The following is a 17,176-nucleotide window of genomic DNA, read 5'->3' as shown; positions in this document are numbered from 1 at the left end:
ATTTGTGTACCCCTTTTACACACACACATATATATATATATATATATATATATATATATTTATATAGTAGTCCTGGAAAGGTTAAATGTTGTTATAAAATATTATGTCTGTTGTTATAAAAAGGTATTGTCAGCAATAATAGATCAATATATTATTCAGTATGGCTATGTATTCAATATTATATTGATTTTTTTTGCCAAAATACAGAATATTAAATATTGAAACATTTTCAGTATTAGTTTTTTCTCTGTTTAAAATAGTTTTAAATTTTTTACATACTGAATATTAAGTCATTGTGAGCAATACTAAATATTATTTAAAATACTGAATATTATTTATTCAGTATATTAAATATTATATAGATTTTTATAATAATTGTTTTTTCCACTTTAGATTTTTTTTTTAATATTAAATATATTATCAATGGTTTGTTTTCTTTTTTTAAATAGTAAATATTACGTCATTGTCATTCAGCGGTACTGAATTTTGAAAAAATACTGAATATTTATTTAGTACATAACTATTATATTAATTATTTTCAGTATTACTTTTTTATTTATAAAATATGACATATTATATTACATATAAAATATGATAAATAATGCATATTAAATATTTTTTTCAATTTTAGATTTTTTTTCAATTATTTTTGAAATACTGAATGTTACATATTAAATATGTTTTCAATTAATTAAAAAAAATACTGAATATTAAGTAATTGTCAACAGTATTGAATCTTATTTTAAAAGGTGAATATTATTTATTTAGTATAAATATTATACAGATTTTTTTAAATCTTTTTTTTAAATACTGAATATTAAGTAATTGTCAGTGTTACTGAGTAATTCATATGCAAAAAAAAGCTTAAAACATTGTTATTCTACATAAGGGACATTTCAACAATGTTTTCAAGCAATGTTTTGGTATCTACTAAAGTTTACTCATGTTCAAATCTGCCATATAGATGCTTACAAAAAGAAGTTAGCAAGAGTAGAGTGCTAAAGTGTGATCCAGATTAAACGAGTGTAAGGGCTCGTTTATGCTGGATACTGTAATGTGCTGTGTGTGTGTGTGTGTGTGTGTGTGTGTGTGTGCGCAGCGGCTCAGAGAAAGCTCATGCCTCAGGCTGTGACCCCCGGTGGCCCCGTGGAGGTGAAGTCCCCCACAGCTATGCAACTCACCAGACAATTACTGAAGGAAAAGGGCATCGCGGGTCTTTACAAGGGCCTGGGAGCCACGCTGCTCAGGTTGGGGAACAAACATGCAAATCTATTACACAATCAGTCGTCAGAACGCAGACTCTCAGCTTCGTGTTTTCTCTCCCTTCAGGGATGTCCCGTTTTCTATCATTTATTTCCCTCTGTTTGCTAATCTGAATAATCTGGGGAAGAGAGGAGCCGACGGTCCCGCTCCCTTCTACGTCTCGTTCATATCGGGCTGCATTGCGGGCAGCACAGCCGCCGTCGCCGTCAACCCTGTAGATGGTGGGTTTCTCTTTACTGAAACGTCTTTGATGTTCTGGTATCCTGATGCTCTGTTCCAAAACCTAGTGAGCCGCCTACATAGAAAGCATTTTAATGCATCCTAGAAATACCTCTGATGCAAATGCTGTACCACAAAATTAGTTTTGGCCTAATTTTGCAGTAAAGGTGATCCAAAAATGCACTGAGCTCAGTGGAAAATTATACACTAAAGATCAGGGGCAAGGCAAGAGAAATGACAAATGCTTAAAATATCAATAAAAATAGTTCTAATCTAATTAAATTAATAATTAATTAATCTTATTATAATGAATGTAATTATAATCTAATTAAACATTTTCAACATTCATTTTTTTTTTATTAAAAAACTGAATATTAAGTATTGAATACCTTTTCTGATTTTTAATACTAAATATTATTTATTCAGTATATTAAATAATGTATTGATTTTTGTCTATTTTGAAAAATACTAAATATTAAATATTGTCTATTTTTGTTACTGAAAATGAAAGATTTTTCTGTTTTTATTTTGTATTTTTGAAATAAATAGAATAGTAAATAGTATAGAAAATGTAAGCTGAATAGTAAATATTGAATATTTTTCCAATTTCTTTCTTCAGTTTTTAAAGTACTACATTTTAGTTTTTGTCTATTTTTATTATTGAATATTAAATATTATACATTTTTGAGTATTTGTTTTGTCTATCATTTATTACTAAATATTAAATATTTTTCAATGTTTAATTTTTACATTTTTAAAATACTGAATATTAGATTTGATTTATTACTGAATATTAAATGTTTTTCAGTAAAAAAAAAAAATGAAATATTGAATTTTTTTCAATATTATTTTTTTCTATATTTAAATGCTGAACATGAAATATTGAATATTTTTGGTAATTTTTTTTTTTTTTTTTTTAATTACTGTATATTAAATGTTGTAGATACATGTGTGATACACATTCTAATGCAAACTCTGTTCAAAACAATTGCCAGTCTCCCTTGAATTGAGTCTCTGCTTACCTAGAATGTTCCAAACCAGTCACGTTTCATCTCTGTCAGTACGCTAAGTAGGCAGTATGCAGTGAAGCAGCTCGCTAGCTTTTGGAACGGAGCCTGTATGTTAGCAAAAACTGTCTGTGCGGTTTCGTAACCGGCTTGTGTGCGTTTCAGTGATAAAGACCAGGCTACAGTCACTGACACGAGGGAGTCAAGAGGACACTTACAGCGGGGTGACCGACTGCATCAGGTGATTTGCTTTTTATTGGCCAGTGAGGTCATCAGGTGACCTTATTTCATTAATACTACTGATTTCAGCGATTCGGGTACAGAAAGTCTGAACTTTAGACTGGAAATATAATACATTTTTGATCCATTGCCCATTTTCCATCTGATCACAGGAAGATATTACGCCACGAAGGTCCCACTGCTTTCCTGAAGGGGGCGTACTGTCGAGCTCTCGTCATCGCGCCGCTCTTCGGCATCGTTCAGGTGGTCTACTTCCTCGGCGTAGGCGAATACATCTTGAGCTATCTGCCCAAACGGAACAACTAACCACCCATCCCATCATGCATTGCACCAGTCCCCGCCCCCTCTCACAGGTCGTCATTACCGAAGGATCAAAGCGTAACGTGGACCAGTCTGACTGATTTTAATCGTTTGTTGTTGTGCCGTTTTTGTTCAAAGCGCCGTGTATTTTTATCTGAATGTGGTGGTTTTAATACTGAGCGTTAAAGTGAGATTGTGTTTGCCAAGCTGCCTGTTTTTTGTCCCGTCCGGTCTCACGCTGAGACAAAAATGATGTCCTTTTATGAGCGTTTAATCGTTGAGTCATCGTCCAATCAGTGATATTTAAACCGTTAAATCAACGATCAGTCATAACACCATCTCCTAGAGCTCTTGTTAATTATGTACTGAAATATCAACCCAACATGAAGCTCTTTTTAATTGTTAATTTCCTGGAACAAGAGGACACGTCATGTTGATTAGTTTGCCCTTTAAAGTAGCTGTTTCCGTCTTTCTTACGACCAACTCTGAATGCTTTCCCTCTGGGCTCAGAATGAAAAGCGTAGTCCAAAGTGTCTGACCTGAGAGCAGCTTATCGTTGTGCCCTGTCAAGGCTTTATTCAGCGTATGTTCAAAATGACATGTCGGCTCCGGAGGTTAATTCAATTAATTTCTCGGAAAAGCTGAGAGAGACATACCAGTGAATGGAAAATGTGAATTAGACTTGAAAGCATCTCGCAATTTGACCAAATCAAAATGGAAATGCCTCCAACCCGGGGCGTAGCAGGCATTAAAACTTCTGTAAAGTTCCCCAACTCTGGGAGATAATCATTATAGATTAAGAGATTCGTTTTGCATGGCCACAACACAAAGAATAATAATGTAAATTATTTTTTTGGCATATCCGACTCAAATCTGTTCCGCTGTTTGCAGCCTGAACAGCAAAATTAGCATTAAATATGATCTTAAAACTCATTCAAACCACATTTGTAGGTGGTTTGAAGTTTAATGAAAAAATTTTGGGAATGCCAAGTATTTTTTTCCTCATTTAGGATGGGATGCGTATGTGACGTCATACAAAGTGTGCAGTAGTTGCTCAAATGTTGAAAGTGCAAGCAGTTCTTACCAGTGTTGTTATTGCTAGCTAAAATTACAACTATTAAAAAATTTTTTTTTAAAGCTGAAATAGAATAAAACCAAAATATTAAATAGAAATGTTTGGAATTATTCCATTATATTTGGAATTATATATAATAATAATAATAAAATTAACAATAGCACATACCAAAATTGCCAAAAAATAAACTAAAATTAAAATGAAAACGGAAACATTTTTATAAAAATGAAAGCCAATTCAAAATATTAATACAAACTATAAGAGTATATAAATACAATGAAAATGAGAAATGTTGGGATCTAACTGAAATAAGTGTAAGTACTAAAATGACTAACTGGAATAAAAATAAATGAAAACTATTTGAAATTATAAAAAAAAAAAAATTTTTTTTGAAAAACAAAATGATCAAAAAAATAATTACAATTAAAATAAAACCAAAATGAGTTTTATAAAAAAATAAAAGTTAATTCGAAACATTAATAAAAACTATAATAGTGTATAAATAATTCTAAAATAACACTGGTTCTTGCTTGCGTACCAAATCAAATCAATTGGGACCGGGCGAATATCATGTGACCTAATTAATATTCATGAGCAAAGCTAATGAATTTTATATTGTGTCCCACCCACTGCAAACCCACTTTAGCTGCTTACAGATTTCCCGCTACAAAAAATGTAATATTATACTATTCTGAAAACATTCGCAACCCCTAATGCAGTTTGTTGGTTCATATCAGTCAGATCAGATCTGAGAAAGAATACTAATATACTAAACCAACAGAAAAAAGCGCCAAAGTAATCTACATATCGATTGTAAGACCTGCCCTGTGAACCTATAATGGGTGGAACTAATAATCATGAATATTAATGCATTTGGATGCTTTCCCATAATGCACCGTCGCCCTGCAGTGCATCATGGGAGATTTTAATAGCCATTCCAGTTTGTTCGAGAAGCCGATAAGCACAGACTTTGGACGGAAGTCATATTTATTGATAATTCTGATGATATTGATGTAAACACACTTATAGTATATCTCTCTATATATTTCTATGGATAGTTTTATCAGTGTCTGATTGTTTATGTGGTCATTGTTGATTACTGTGTACATATGCAGATGATATTATGAAGCGATTCTGTTTTTGTTTTGTATGCGATGGCTTATTTGCACACTTCCCCCGTTCCTTCTCTTTATGTTTTTGGCATCTGGAAGAGTTAATATGCCAGTTTACACCTGTAATGTATCAGTGTTGGAATCGTGAGCCTGTTGTTCACGCTAGTGTGCACTACCAAGTGAACCGAACAAACCCCAACGCTTTCAGGTTGTAGTTCTCGTTTACTTGACGCTGTTTGTTTTTATTTCGGATTGATCCGCAGCCTATTGTGGAGAAGGCAAAAAGACAATGTTTTCGCTCACAATAGTGCCGTCAGGCTCGAGCGAGATAAGCGCTGCCTATGTGTGCAATGAAGAGCGTTTTTTGGCTCAGGCTGACAAACAGTTGAGTCTTTCATACTGCCAAACGATTCCTGACCAAATCCCTGCCTAGAAAACCTCTGTCTCCTTTCCCAGTTCATGCATTAGTACACTGGTTCTCTAAACTCATCTGGTTTATATCGTCCTGCAGCTGAATATACACTACCGTTCAAAAGATTGGGGTCAAAATGATTTTTTTGATTTTGATTTTGATTTTTTGAAACACTTTTATTCAGCAAGGATGCATTAAATTGATCAAAAGTGACACTTATAATGTTACAAAAGAGTTCTGTTTCAAATAAATGCTGTTCTTTTGAACTTTCAAAGAATCGTGAATCAAAGATCCAAAGAATCGTGAATCAAAGAATCGTGAATCAAAGATTCAAAGAATCTGAATCAAAGAATCCTGAAAAACAACTGTTTTCCCAAAAATATTAGTCAGTAAAAAAAAATTTTCAACATTGATAATAATCAGAAATGTTTCTTGAGCAGCAAAGCAGCATATTAGAATGATTTCTGAAGATCATGTGACGCTGAAGACTGGAGTAATGATGCTGAAAATTCAGCTTTGATCACAGAAATAAATTACATTTTACAATGCATTAAAACAGAAAACAGTTATTTAAATTGTAATAATATTTCACTGTTTTTACCGTATTTTTGATCAGACAATTGCGGTTTTTGTGCACATAAGAGCTTTTTTTTTTTTATATATATTTAAAAATCTTACCAACGCCAAACTTTTAAACAGCAGTGTACTGTAATATGTCACTAACGAATATGACAGTGACCCTAAATAGTAATGATCTTGAGGTTCAGAGGGTTTATGGTGCTGTCTAACAAGTAAACATCTCTAGTCTCGGTGACGATGAACTTTATGCCATTTGAAACTGTTCAGATGCTCTTATTTATTTTTTAAAGGTCATAGGTCAGACTTTACAAGGTCAACGCATGCACAACCCTTCTGACCGGTTACCTCACACATCGTTAATTGTTTAAATGAGTGCATATGGTATTAAAATTGAAGTATGTTTCATGCCTAATATGAATCTGACCTTAATGACCATGTTTTGCCTTGTATTCGTTTCGCCAGTGTGTTTTTGCTAACATTCTTTCCTAAACATTCCAAAAACTAACATAAGATCTGTGATTACTTTTATTATTTTCCGTCAATTTTTTTCCTGTTGTTTTGTGATGATTTAGTCTTATTCAGACTGTTTTTGGGTTCTAATTGTTTGAATGGTACCTCTGATTTGATTCGTGTTTTCTCAGCTGTGAACTCGTAGTGTTTGTGAACTGTGTGTGTGTGTGTGTGTGTGTGTGTGTGTGAGGGGTCAATCGTGGGCACGGGTGTAAATGAGCGGGTTGTGTGTTTCTTTTCCATCGTTTATGCAACACTAAAGTGTGTTCACTTTCACTTTCTCCCTCCTTTTCACCATCTGTCCTTCTTCCTTACGCTGTACTTGAAGGAATTAGACAGCAGGTGGCAAAAAACACAAAACAAACACCAAAAATAGCATTGATGATTTTACAATCCAAGCACAACAACAGATCTGGCACAAGCGCAATATTCACACGGCCCTCTGATATCGTACAATATTCAATATACTAGACGACACATATTATAAGTAACGTATCGCCTGTTTGTCTCGACAAACCAGAGAATGTATCTTTGAATTGTATAACCGATGTAAATTGATAGTATTCAGTCTTATTTAGTAGTAAATTAGATGTTAGATATTTGTGATTTTACTCTTCATATAATGAAGGGTATATATACAAGGACCAGCACATATTTATGCAATAATTAAGAAATAATTAAAATAGACACGGTTGAGTCTCATGAAAAAATGTCCTGGTCATATTTCACCCCATGAAAAAATTAAAATAAATAATTTGAATATATATATATATATATACACACACAGTATATATAATATATGTGTGTAAGAAAATTACCATTTTAGGAACCTTTACTATTTTTTCATTGTAACATTATTTTCATGACAGTAATGTTTTGCTTCATTGTCATGAAAATAACATTTTAAAAATTCAAAAAATAACCTAAAATAGGTTTGTTGTTATTATTATTGTTAGATTTTTACATGAGGAAAATGTAAGACTTTTTAATATTTAGGAACCTTTCATATTTTTTGCATTGTGACATTATTTTCTTGACAGTTACTTTAATACAGTATTTTTTTCTTGTCATGAAAATAATGTAAAAAATGTATCAAAATAGCCTAAAAATATGTTTACATTTATTATTATTATTATTATTTATGAAACCTTTAATATTTGTTGCTTTGTAAAATTATTTTCATGACAGTTACTGTAATATAGTATACAGTACGTTATATACTTTTGCTTCATTGTCATGAAAATAATGAAAAAAAAAGTTAAAATAACCTAAAAATATTTTCTTTATTTTTTAAATATATTTTTTGTTTTACATAAAGAAAAATAAGACTTTTTAGGAACCTTTAATATTTTTGCATTGCGACATTATTTTCATGACAGTATTTATTTATTTTTTGCTTTATTGTCATGAAAATAATGTAAAAAATTTTTTTTACAATTTACCTAAAAATTTGATATATTAATTGATAATATTTTTAATTGTATTGATTTATTTTTTGGGATGAAATATGGCCAAAATGTTCTTTCTTGAGATTTTTCTCCATGTGGTTCAATCATGCTGCTGTTGAGCTGTAGAGTTATAGACAGAACCTCCTTCCTCCACGACGCCTTTGCTTTTCTCCTCTGAGAGGATCAGTGCAATAACGCACTTTAACTACACACACAAGTACGCAAAATGCACAGTGAGGCCCTTCTGGAAGACAACGTCAGTCTGTATGTGGAGACGCCGTGAGTGCTGCTGTGAGTTTGTGTGTGTGCTGATACACAAACAGCCACGTGTGTGAGACTGAAATATGGCAGTTGTTTTAATCGTTGTTGCAGACACAGAAGACACGCTGATCATGTTGAATTCCTTGTCACAGATTGTTGTTCAATAAAATGAATTTGTTCATAACGGTACCTCGTGCCTGTAAATGCTTCTGTCTGAACGATGCAATCATTTTTTATAGAGTTATAAAAGCTGAAAGTTATTATCACTGTGCAATTTAAGTACTAATGGCTGTCTTACCTATATGATCTTACATTTTAGTTCATTTGAACTTCATACAGATGGATGCATATAAATGCTCACTGCTTCCTTCAATCTAAAACGTTCTATGCTTTAAGAAATGTAGTGCTGCTGAATGTGTGTCCAGCAAAAATCATTAATTCCCAAAAGAGTAAAAATGCAAATATTAGAAGTGTATGCCTGTTAGAAATTTGTTTTAGTCGACTTGTTTAGTTTAAGAGTCTTTACTCAAGGTCGTTTAGTCTGTGCAGTACTCAAAGCGGCCGCTGGGTGTCGCTGCGGTGCTAGTCGAAATAATTTACCTTCTGTGGAAACGCCACAATGATGAAATATGAATTGCGTGGTTCTGTGAGACACTGCAACTCATAATATGAGCCATTATTAAACAACAACAGAACTGAGGGTCAATCATACAAAACGCATTAATTCTTCAACAAAAAACAACAACAAAAGCTCCCCAGAGTTTGTTTCTCTACTTGTCCAGTAGCGGTGACCGCTTTAATGTGACTTGTACAGTGAATTCGATTTTCCTTTTCCTTCTTCGTTGTCCAGGGAGACGGGAAATTTAATCGGACACACACAAACCCAAAAGACAGTGTGTGTGTGTGTTTGTGAAATTCAGTGTACTTTGAGGCTTTAGGTTTCCTATGGATTGCGGTGAATGACACGCCATTGTTTACTACGGATCTCATTCACTGCATGTTCGCTCTGCGGGTCACTATATGTGTGACCTCAAATATGAGTCACTGCACATTTACTATAAGTGCATTCTGGGTGAACACAAGAAAGAGAACATCACTGCTAAGTTTAGATTGATGCTTTAGTTTAGGGTGAGTGGCTTTGATACCAGAAGTATGAAATAATATTACACAACCCACGAGTACCAGCTCTTAAAGGGACAGTTCAGCTAAAAATAACCTTTCTGTCATAATTTTATCACACTGATGTTGTGCTACACTCGTGTGCCGTTTTTAAGTGTGAAACGCAAAAAGTTTCATACTTGGCGCTTCAAAATAATGTGACAGCATACAGGTTTCGAACGACATGACGGTAGACAGAAAGCTCAAATATGAGTCACTGCACATTTACTATAAGTGCATTCTGGGTGAACACAAGAAAGAGAACATCACTGCTAAGTTTAGATTGATGCTTTAGTTTAGGGTGAGTGGCTTTGATACCAGAAGTATGAAATAATATCACACAACCCACGAGTACCCTTAAAGGGACAGTTCAGCTAAAAACCTTTCTGTCATAATTTTATCACACTGATGTTGTGCTACACTCGTGTGCCGTTTTAAGTGTGAAACGCAAAAAGTTTCATACTTGGCGCTTCAAAATAATGTGACAGCATACAGGTTTCGAACGACATGACGGTAAGAAGACAGTAAGTTTTCATTATTATTTTAATAAATTCCTTTTAAACGTCAAGCACATGAGAGGCTGAGCTCATATGAAACATATATTCTCTGAGCATCAACCCTGATCTATTATTAGTCCATCTCCCACTCAAACACACACAGAGAAAGAGCAGTTAGCATAAGTGAAGGCAGAAGAGAAAAGAGCTAAAAGAGATGGACAGAAGGATGACCACTGAAGTGAATGGGGGATGTGGAAGAGAGAGAGAGACTGGTAATGTGTATATAGGCCACTAAATCAATGGGAATCAGGTTTTCTGAGAGGAGAAGACAGGGATATTTATAGAGAGAGAGAAAGCAGATCCATCTGTACTGACTGAACAGATCACTAGAAAACCCAATAAACACACATTTTTAGACCCTTACTAATAATTTCTTAAATATAGAGCCTATTGTTTATAAAAAATATAATATAAATATATAATTTAAAATTGTATATATAACTTTAATATATTAGTATAGTAAGTGGTGAAAAAGCGATAAGGAGTAAAGAGACAAAGCCACCCGACACCTTACAGCAGCAGCAGCAGAGATTACAGTAATGAGCCTCATGCATCACGCTCACACTCATTAACGGCTCGGCAAGCATCACATACATGTGAAATTCTGCCATTTCACATGATTCAATAAGATTATGTAAAATAAACTCAACTCGAATATCACAGCGCAGATGGCTCTGTCAGTGTGTGCAACAAACCATTAATCTTCATATGCTGCTGTTTCTGACTTGAACATGTTGCATTTTTAATTGACCTCATGTAAATGCTGACTTTTGCATGAGATCAGCAGAATGAATTATGGGTAATTACTAGGATGGGGTTTAGCATCTCCTTTCTTTTTGGATCAACACACAAGATTGCTGGAAGATGCTGAATTTCACATTATGAATACATGTCTGACTTATATTTATTAGTAATGTTTTGGTCAAATGACCTAACCCTAACCCTACAAAACGCAAATTTAACAACAACTCATTAAAGGAATAGTTCACCCACAAATAAAATTGGCTGAAAATGTACTCACCCTCAGGCCATCCAAGATGTAGATGTAGTTTGTTTCTTCATCAGATTTGGAGAAATGTAGCATTGCATCACTTGCTCACCAGTGGATCCTCTGCAGTGAATGGGTGCCGTCAGAATGAGAGTCCCAACAGCTGATAAAAACATCACAATAATCCACAAGTAATCCACACCACTCCAGTCCATCAGTTAACATCTTGTGAAGTGAAAAGCTGTGTTTTTGTAAGAAATAAAGCTATCATTAAAGCATTTTTAACCTCAAACTGTTGCTTCTGGCCATAATCCATAATAACGCCTCCTCCAGTGAGAAAGTCCATCCCCTGTTGTCTCTCACATCAAAATCCATCCACATATTTGTTTTGGACTGTTTTTGTGCTTGATCTGTGCAGATTTCTCTCCTGATTCTGACAAAACAACATTTTTACTGAAGGAAGCAATATTATGGATAGAGGACTCGTATTTTAGCCAGAAGCAACAGTTTGAAGTTAAAAAACAAAGTCTTTCTGATGGATTTGTTTCTTACAGACACGCAGCTTTTCGCTTCACAAGATGTTAACTGATGGACTGGAGTGGTGTGGATTACTTGTGGATTATTGTGATGTTTTTATCAGCTGTTTGGACTCTCATTCTGACGGCACCCATTCACTGCAGAGGATCCATTGGTGAGCAAGTGATGCAATGCTACATTTCTCCAAATCTGTTCTGATGAAGAAACAAACTCATCCAATATGTCCTGAGGGCGAGTAAATTTCCAGCAAATGTAAACTATTCCTTTAAGACTAAAATATGCAACAAAACAGCACTTGAACTGTTTGCTTTTTGAAATAAGAATTAAAAACCCAGAGTTTTTCAGCCGGTTTTCTCACGCCTACACGCTCAGATGACAAGGTCGCCGTAAGAGCAGCACATGCCATCCGGACACACTTCATTGAGCATCAAGTCATCCCTACGGCAGTTTTATTAAAGACATAACAGACGACCGTAAAGGTTTTATAAGAGTGTTATTATCTGTGCTCTGTTCACTGAGGGTCCCGAGGGGAAATCTGCTGGATTTATTCCTCGGCCCGTACAGTTAAAGAAATCAAATTAGCGTTTACTGTTTCTTAATCGAAGCTTGTGGATCACACGTGAGCCAAACAAAACCGGTTTAATCTGTCTTTCTTACTTTAGCGTCAACCGCTCACCTCAATCACTGACCTTTGCTCCGTCACTCCGGTACATTATCAGTCTCAACAACCACCAAACTGCTCTCTAAATGAACTCAACCGGTAGGGGGGCAGTTCTCAAAATCATTATGTTAAAAAAATGAACTAAAGCAGCATTAAAGATGATAAAAGATCATTTCTATGGCTACCAGTGATGTTCTCATAAGGTCACCCGCTGATTTTCTCTACTGCATGCTGCATAAATGATCCTCTGCTGAGTGTCATTATTTCAAGGATAAAGCCAACAAATCTAAGCTGACACACACGTCAGTATTGACATTTATGAAACTGACAGTTGAGCAACATTTGGAATAAACTGGGAACATGCACAACAATACATGTAGAACCAGTGTTGGGGGTAACACATTACAAGTAACGTGAGTTATGTAATCAGATTACTTTTTTTCAAGTAACTAGTAAAGTAACGCATTAATTTTACATTTACAAGAAAAATTTTTTTCAAAGAGTTACTTTGTTTTCCCATTTTTTCACTGACACCTCTCCTGTACCTGTGTTGAGAGAAATTGGGAGTGAGATTTATTTAATTTCACTTTTGGTGTGAAAGAAGGGCCTTTACAGTTGCCAAAAATATAACTTTTTTTAAATTAATTTTTTTAATTAAAAATAAATAAGCAAGCCCAGCCCAGGTGACAAAAAGTAACATAATGCATTACTTTCCATAAAAAGTAACTAACACAATTAGTTACTTTTTATGGAGTAACGAAATATTGTAATGCATTACTTTTAAAAGTAACTTTCCACAACACTGTAACAGTATGTGATGACCGTGAGTGATTACATGAAAATTACATCAAAAGTTATTTCAAATCTCTAGCAAACGTTTTTGAGTTGTCAGATGTATACAATGTGCAATGTATTTAATAAAAATAAAAATTTTTAAATGCATGTTGCATGATGTGTAACTGCCAAATTAACAAAAAGTAAATGTTACATATATTTTATTGGTAACACTTTACAATAAGGTTCACTGAACTAAGAATGAACAATACTTCTACAGCATTTATTAATCTTAGTTCATGATAATTCCAACATTTACTAATTCATTATTAAAATCAAAAGTTGTGCTTGTTAACATTAATTAATGCACTGTGAATTAACATGAACAACTGTATTTTCATTAACAAAGATTAATAAATACTGTATAAATGTATTGCTCATTGTTTATTTGTGTTAGCTGATACATTAACTAACATTAATTGAACCTTATTGTAAAGTGTTATATTTATTTATATGTGTGTGTGTATTAATATTCAGCAAGGACACATTAAATTAAAACATGCATCATTGTTTCCCAAAAAAATTTTATCAGCACCATTGTTTTTAACATTGATAATAATTATAAATGTTTCTTGAGCAGCAAAGAATGATTTCTGAAGGGTCATGTGACACTGAAGGCTGGAGTAATGATGCTGAAAATCACAGGAATAAATGACATTTTATTTTAAATATATTCGAATAGAAAAATTTATTTTAAATTGTAATAATATTTAAAATTTTACCGTGTCCTACGTTATGTATCATATGGACTGCGTGCTGCTTTGTCGTTTTTGTACCTCAACAGTACCCGTTCCCATTCACTTTCATTGTGTGAAAAACAGCTCTCTAGACATTCTGCTAAACCTCTCCTTTTTAGTTCCACGGAACAAAGAACGCATTCAATGTTTGGAACAAAATGAGGGTGAGCAAATAATGACCATTTTTAATTTTAGGGGGGGTAAACTATTCCTTTAAGTGTAGGTCAGTTCTGCTTGTAATGGCACAATCTAACCGCTAGAAGTCGCCACTTCGACACGCAACTCCTCGGCTGTGTGAGAGGCGTGCGCAATGAGTGAACGCACCGGGCTTTACTGCGGGACGGGGCTGATATACGGTCGCTCACCCGTCCGTTCGCTCTTCTCTCGTTCTGTTCCTCTTCACGGGCCCGTCGAGGCCGCCGCCTGTGCGTGCGAACCGGGGGTGATGGGCGGGGCGGGTGGAAGCCGCTGGGAACACGGACTCCTTCCCCATCGGGATGGTGAGCGAGCAGCTCCACCTGCGGAGCCTCATCTGGATCATCACAAATTGGATGTTATGCAACAACGGGTTAATAAAGCAGCGCTTCAATTAGTGTTTCACTGACTACTATGGTACCAAGTGCATGTTCAACACTCAAAGGATAGAAACAAGGTTGCATTACGCGTTTTTCCAAACACCCAAGCGCGAGACACAAATCATTCACAGACTTGACATTCGCGTATTCATTTAAACTAGTTGCTATTTTATGTTACAAGTACTTATTTCCTTTTAAATTACAAGTAGTTAATCCTGATCGCACACATACATCACAGAGACGTCTATTTGACGTCTGCATTTAAATCTGCAAGACGTATTTTTTAGAGTGTTTGTTCATCTGCAATACGTCTATAGGACGTTTCCTATCAGATGTCAAATAGACGTTTAGTAGATGTCTTTAAGATGTTTATGATTTAGAATGAATGTAAAACTGACATCTTTAAGACGTCTATCAGATGTTTGTACACAGCAGATGCTTTCCAGATGAAGCGATCTTTAACAGACATCTTGCAGACGTGCGTGTGCCATCTGAAGCTTCCGGTGTCATTCGCTTTCAGTTATTTTTCCTGTACAAATCAGTCCGTTTTTTAAATCATTGTCATAATCATAAACACACTGGTTTGTAGCGCAAACAGTTTTATCGTTTGCTGCACTTTGTTATGCCTAATGCATTGGAAGTCCCGCACATTCACAGAAAATAGCTCACTTCCGCATTGCAAAATAAGGTGAATAGGGTTCAATTAGTCCTGGAAAAATATATATTAGTAACTATTTAAATGGTAAATAAGTACTAGTACTAGTAAAACTGGAACAGGTAACAGGTAACAAGTAGACACACTACTAGTCATTCAAAAGCAAAAATCTGCAATTAGTTACAGTAGCAGTGGAATAGTTATTTGTAACTAATGGGATAGTGAGTATCAGCAAGGAATAGCCTACATGCTTTTATGCAATCAACAATACTATAATTGATTAGATATTTGGATATTAGTATCTAGAACCTTATGAATATTTACCTATAAAATACTAAAAATATACAAGTCACCCATTGTTTGTTATATATATGTTCTGAATAAAAGTAAAAGAAGAAAAATATACTATTAAAAAAAATGGTGTAGACACAATTTTCACCCAGAAATTTCTGTAGAGTTTCACAAACAATTACAAAGAAACAGCAAGTAACACACTGAATTAAACGCGAAATTTAGTAGGAAAAATGAACTAATAGTACTCCAATATCCTTTGTTTTACTTACATCTTGGTACAATGTACATACTTGTAATTGAAAAAAGGATGTATAATGACATAAAAATGCTGATTATATTTGGTTTTAAGGAATAAATGTCAAAGCAACCTGGCACAGACATGCTCAATCCATTTAGCCTGCACGATCCGAGCTATATTCCCACAGCAATAAAACATTTCAGTTTGTCAAAGCATTGATGGATGTTATATGTGCATGCATTTACAATAACAGCTCCCGAGCATCCTCTACCCCAGCCCACCCCACCCCACCCGCGGGGCAATGGCTCAAAGCACGTCACCGTGAGTGTGTGTGTGTGTGTGTGTGAGGAAGGAAGGAGAGGGAGAGAGAGAGAGAAAGTAGATGTGTGCAGACAACCTGCTCGCGCGTAATTCTGGGAGGACTCTCCGCCGAGCAACGACACAATAAACACTCACGGAGCCGCAAGAGTTTCCCCCGGTGGAGTAACAATAAGCACTTAAATCACGTCACACCACCCAGCCAGGAGTTCATCATCAATCTGCAGCCATGTATCTGAACAGGGAGGAGGAGTACAGCAAAGGTAGGCGCTTTTATTTCTGTTGCCATTAAACTTGTAGGAGTATCTTCTTCTCACCTTGGACGGGCGCCTCTGGCACGGACGGGTCTGGTGGGGTCGCACGAGGGGGTTTGGGGGGGTGTTATAGCTGGCACGACCGCATCGTAAGCACCTGTCGTGGGGTCATCACTTCTTTGCCCCCCCTTGTTTAACATCATTGTCCGAGCGCGCGCGCACTAATGACTGTTTGACATTGTCACGCGCTCTCGGGGCATTTGCATTGACAGCGATGACCAGATTAAATAACTTTGATTCGAGGTCCCGTGAAGGTCTGCTGTTGCGTAATGATACGCGAACGAAGGCTCAATCAGGGCTACTTGTTGTGCGCTTCGTCCTTGACAGATCTTCGCGCGAAGAGACTTGAGGAAGGACAAATGACTAAAACACAAGGTCAAAGCATCTCAAAGCGGGCTCGGCTTGTGCCTCGTCCTCGTTATCCGCACCATTACACGCGAACCTTGGCGTTATGGTGAATCTTTATGCTGATTCCGTGGGCGTTTTGCTGGGGTATATACGGTGGGCTGTTATTTGTGTCAGCTCTCCCACGTGTTTCCGAAGCGTGATTCCCCGTGAATTCACAGGGTGTCCACTACAATTTTCCCCGGTGTCCCTCCCACGGTAAATGAATTCGCTTCGGAGCTCCGGAACGGAGGTGATTGGAATTAAGAGTGGATGCGCGTTCGGGATACGCCAGCAACACCTGCTGCTACCGAGAGCCAGAAAGCAAAAGACGGTGTTTGATATGCGGTAATGGCCGTGAGGAGATAATAACCATGGCGTGAATGAATCTGTGTGGGTTTGGAAAGGAAAGGTGGTCACGGAAGAGCCCATACAGGACAAACCCGACACAGAAACGGGATCTGGTTTAAAAAAAAAGGGTGTTCAATTTGAGCCCCCCC

At 35.7% G+C, this 17,176-nt stretch overlaps 2 protein-coding genes across 3 annotated transcripts in view; both read left to right on the top strand.

Moving 5' to 3' along the window:
• The window catches only part of LOC107754366 (mitochondrial glutamate carrier 1-like), a gene marked incomplete at its 5' end in the record, with an annotated part of 8,799 nt that extends 4,633 nt beyond the window's left edge, over nucleotides 1-4,166 (top strand). The window contains 4 exons of the mRNA XM_016570783.1: nucleotides 1,100-1,247; nucleotides 1,330-1,484; nucleotides 2,655-2,730; nucleotides 2,882-4,166. Coding sequence (XP_016426269.1) covers nucleotides 1,100-1,247; nucleotides 1,330-1,484; nucleotides 2,655-2,730; nucleotides 2,882-3,035 — 533 coding nt within the window. The remainder of the gene's footprint in view (nucleotides 1-1,099; nucleotides 1,248-1,329; nucleotides 1,485-2,654; nucleotides 2,731-2,881) is intronic.
• An 11,843-nt stretch (nucleotides 4,167-16,009) lies between these two features.
• Nucleotides 16,010-17,176, top strand: part of LOC107754343 (synaptotagmin-7-like) — a 132,972-nt gene continuing 131,805 nt past the window's right edge. Inside the window, exon 1 of one of the 2 annotated variants that reach the window (XM_016570760.1) lies at nucleotides 16,010-16,241. In XM_016570760.1, coding sequence (XP_016426246.1) covers nucleotides 16,208-16,241 — 34 coding nt within the window. In that variant the 5' untranslated portion in view covers nucleotides 16,010-16,207. The remainder of the gene's footprint in view (nucleotides 16,242-17,176) is intronic. The other variant, XM_016570759.1, reaches the window with a different exon arrangement.

The sequence above is a fragment of the Sinocyclocheilus rhinocerous genome, unplaced genomic scaffold (assembly GCF_001515625.1).
Source record: "Sinocyclocheilus rhinocerous isolate Xijiao unplaced genomic scaffold, SAMN03320098_v1.1 scaffold561, whole genome shotgun sequence".
NCBI lineage: Eukaryota > Metazoa > Chordata > Actinopteri > Cypriniformes > Cyprinidae > Sinocyclocheilus > Sinocyclocheilus rhinocerous.
Note: the sequence above shows the minus strand (reverse complement) of the source record. Positions and strands in the feature narration are given on the sequence as shown.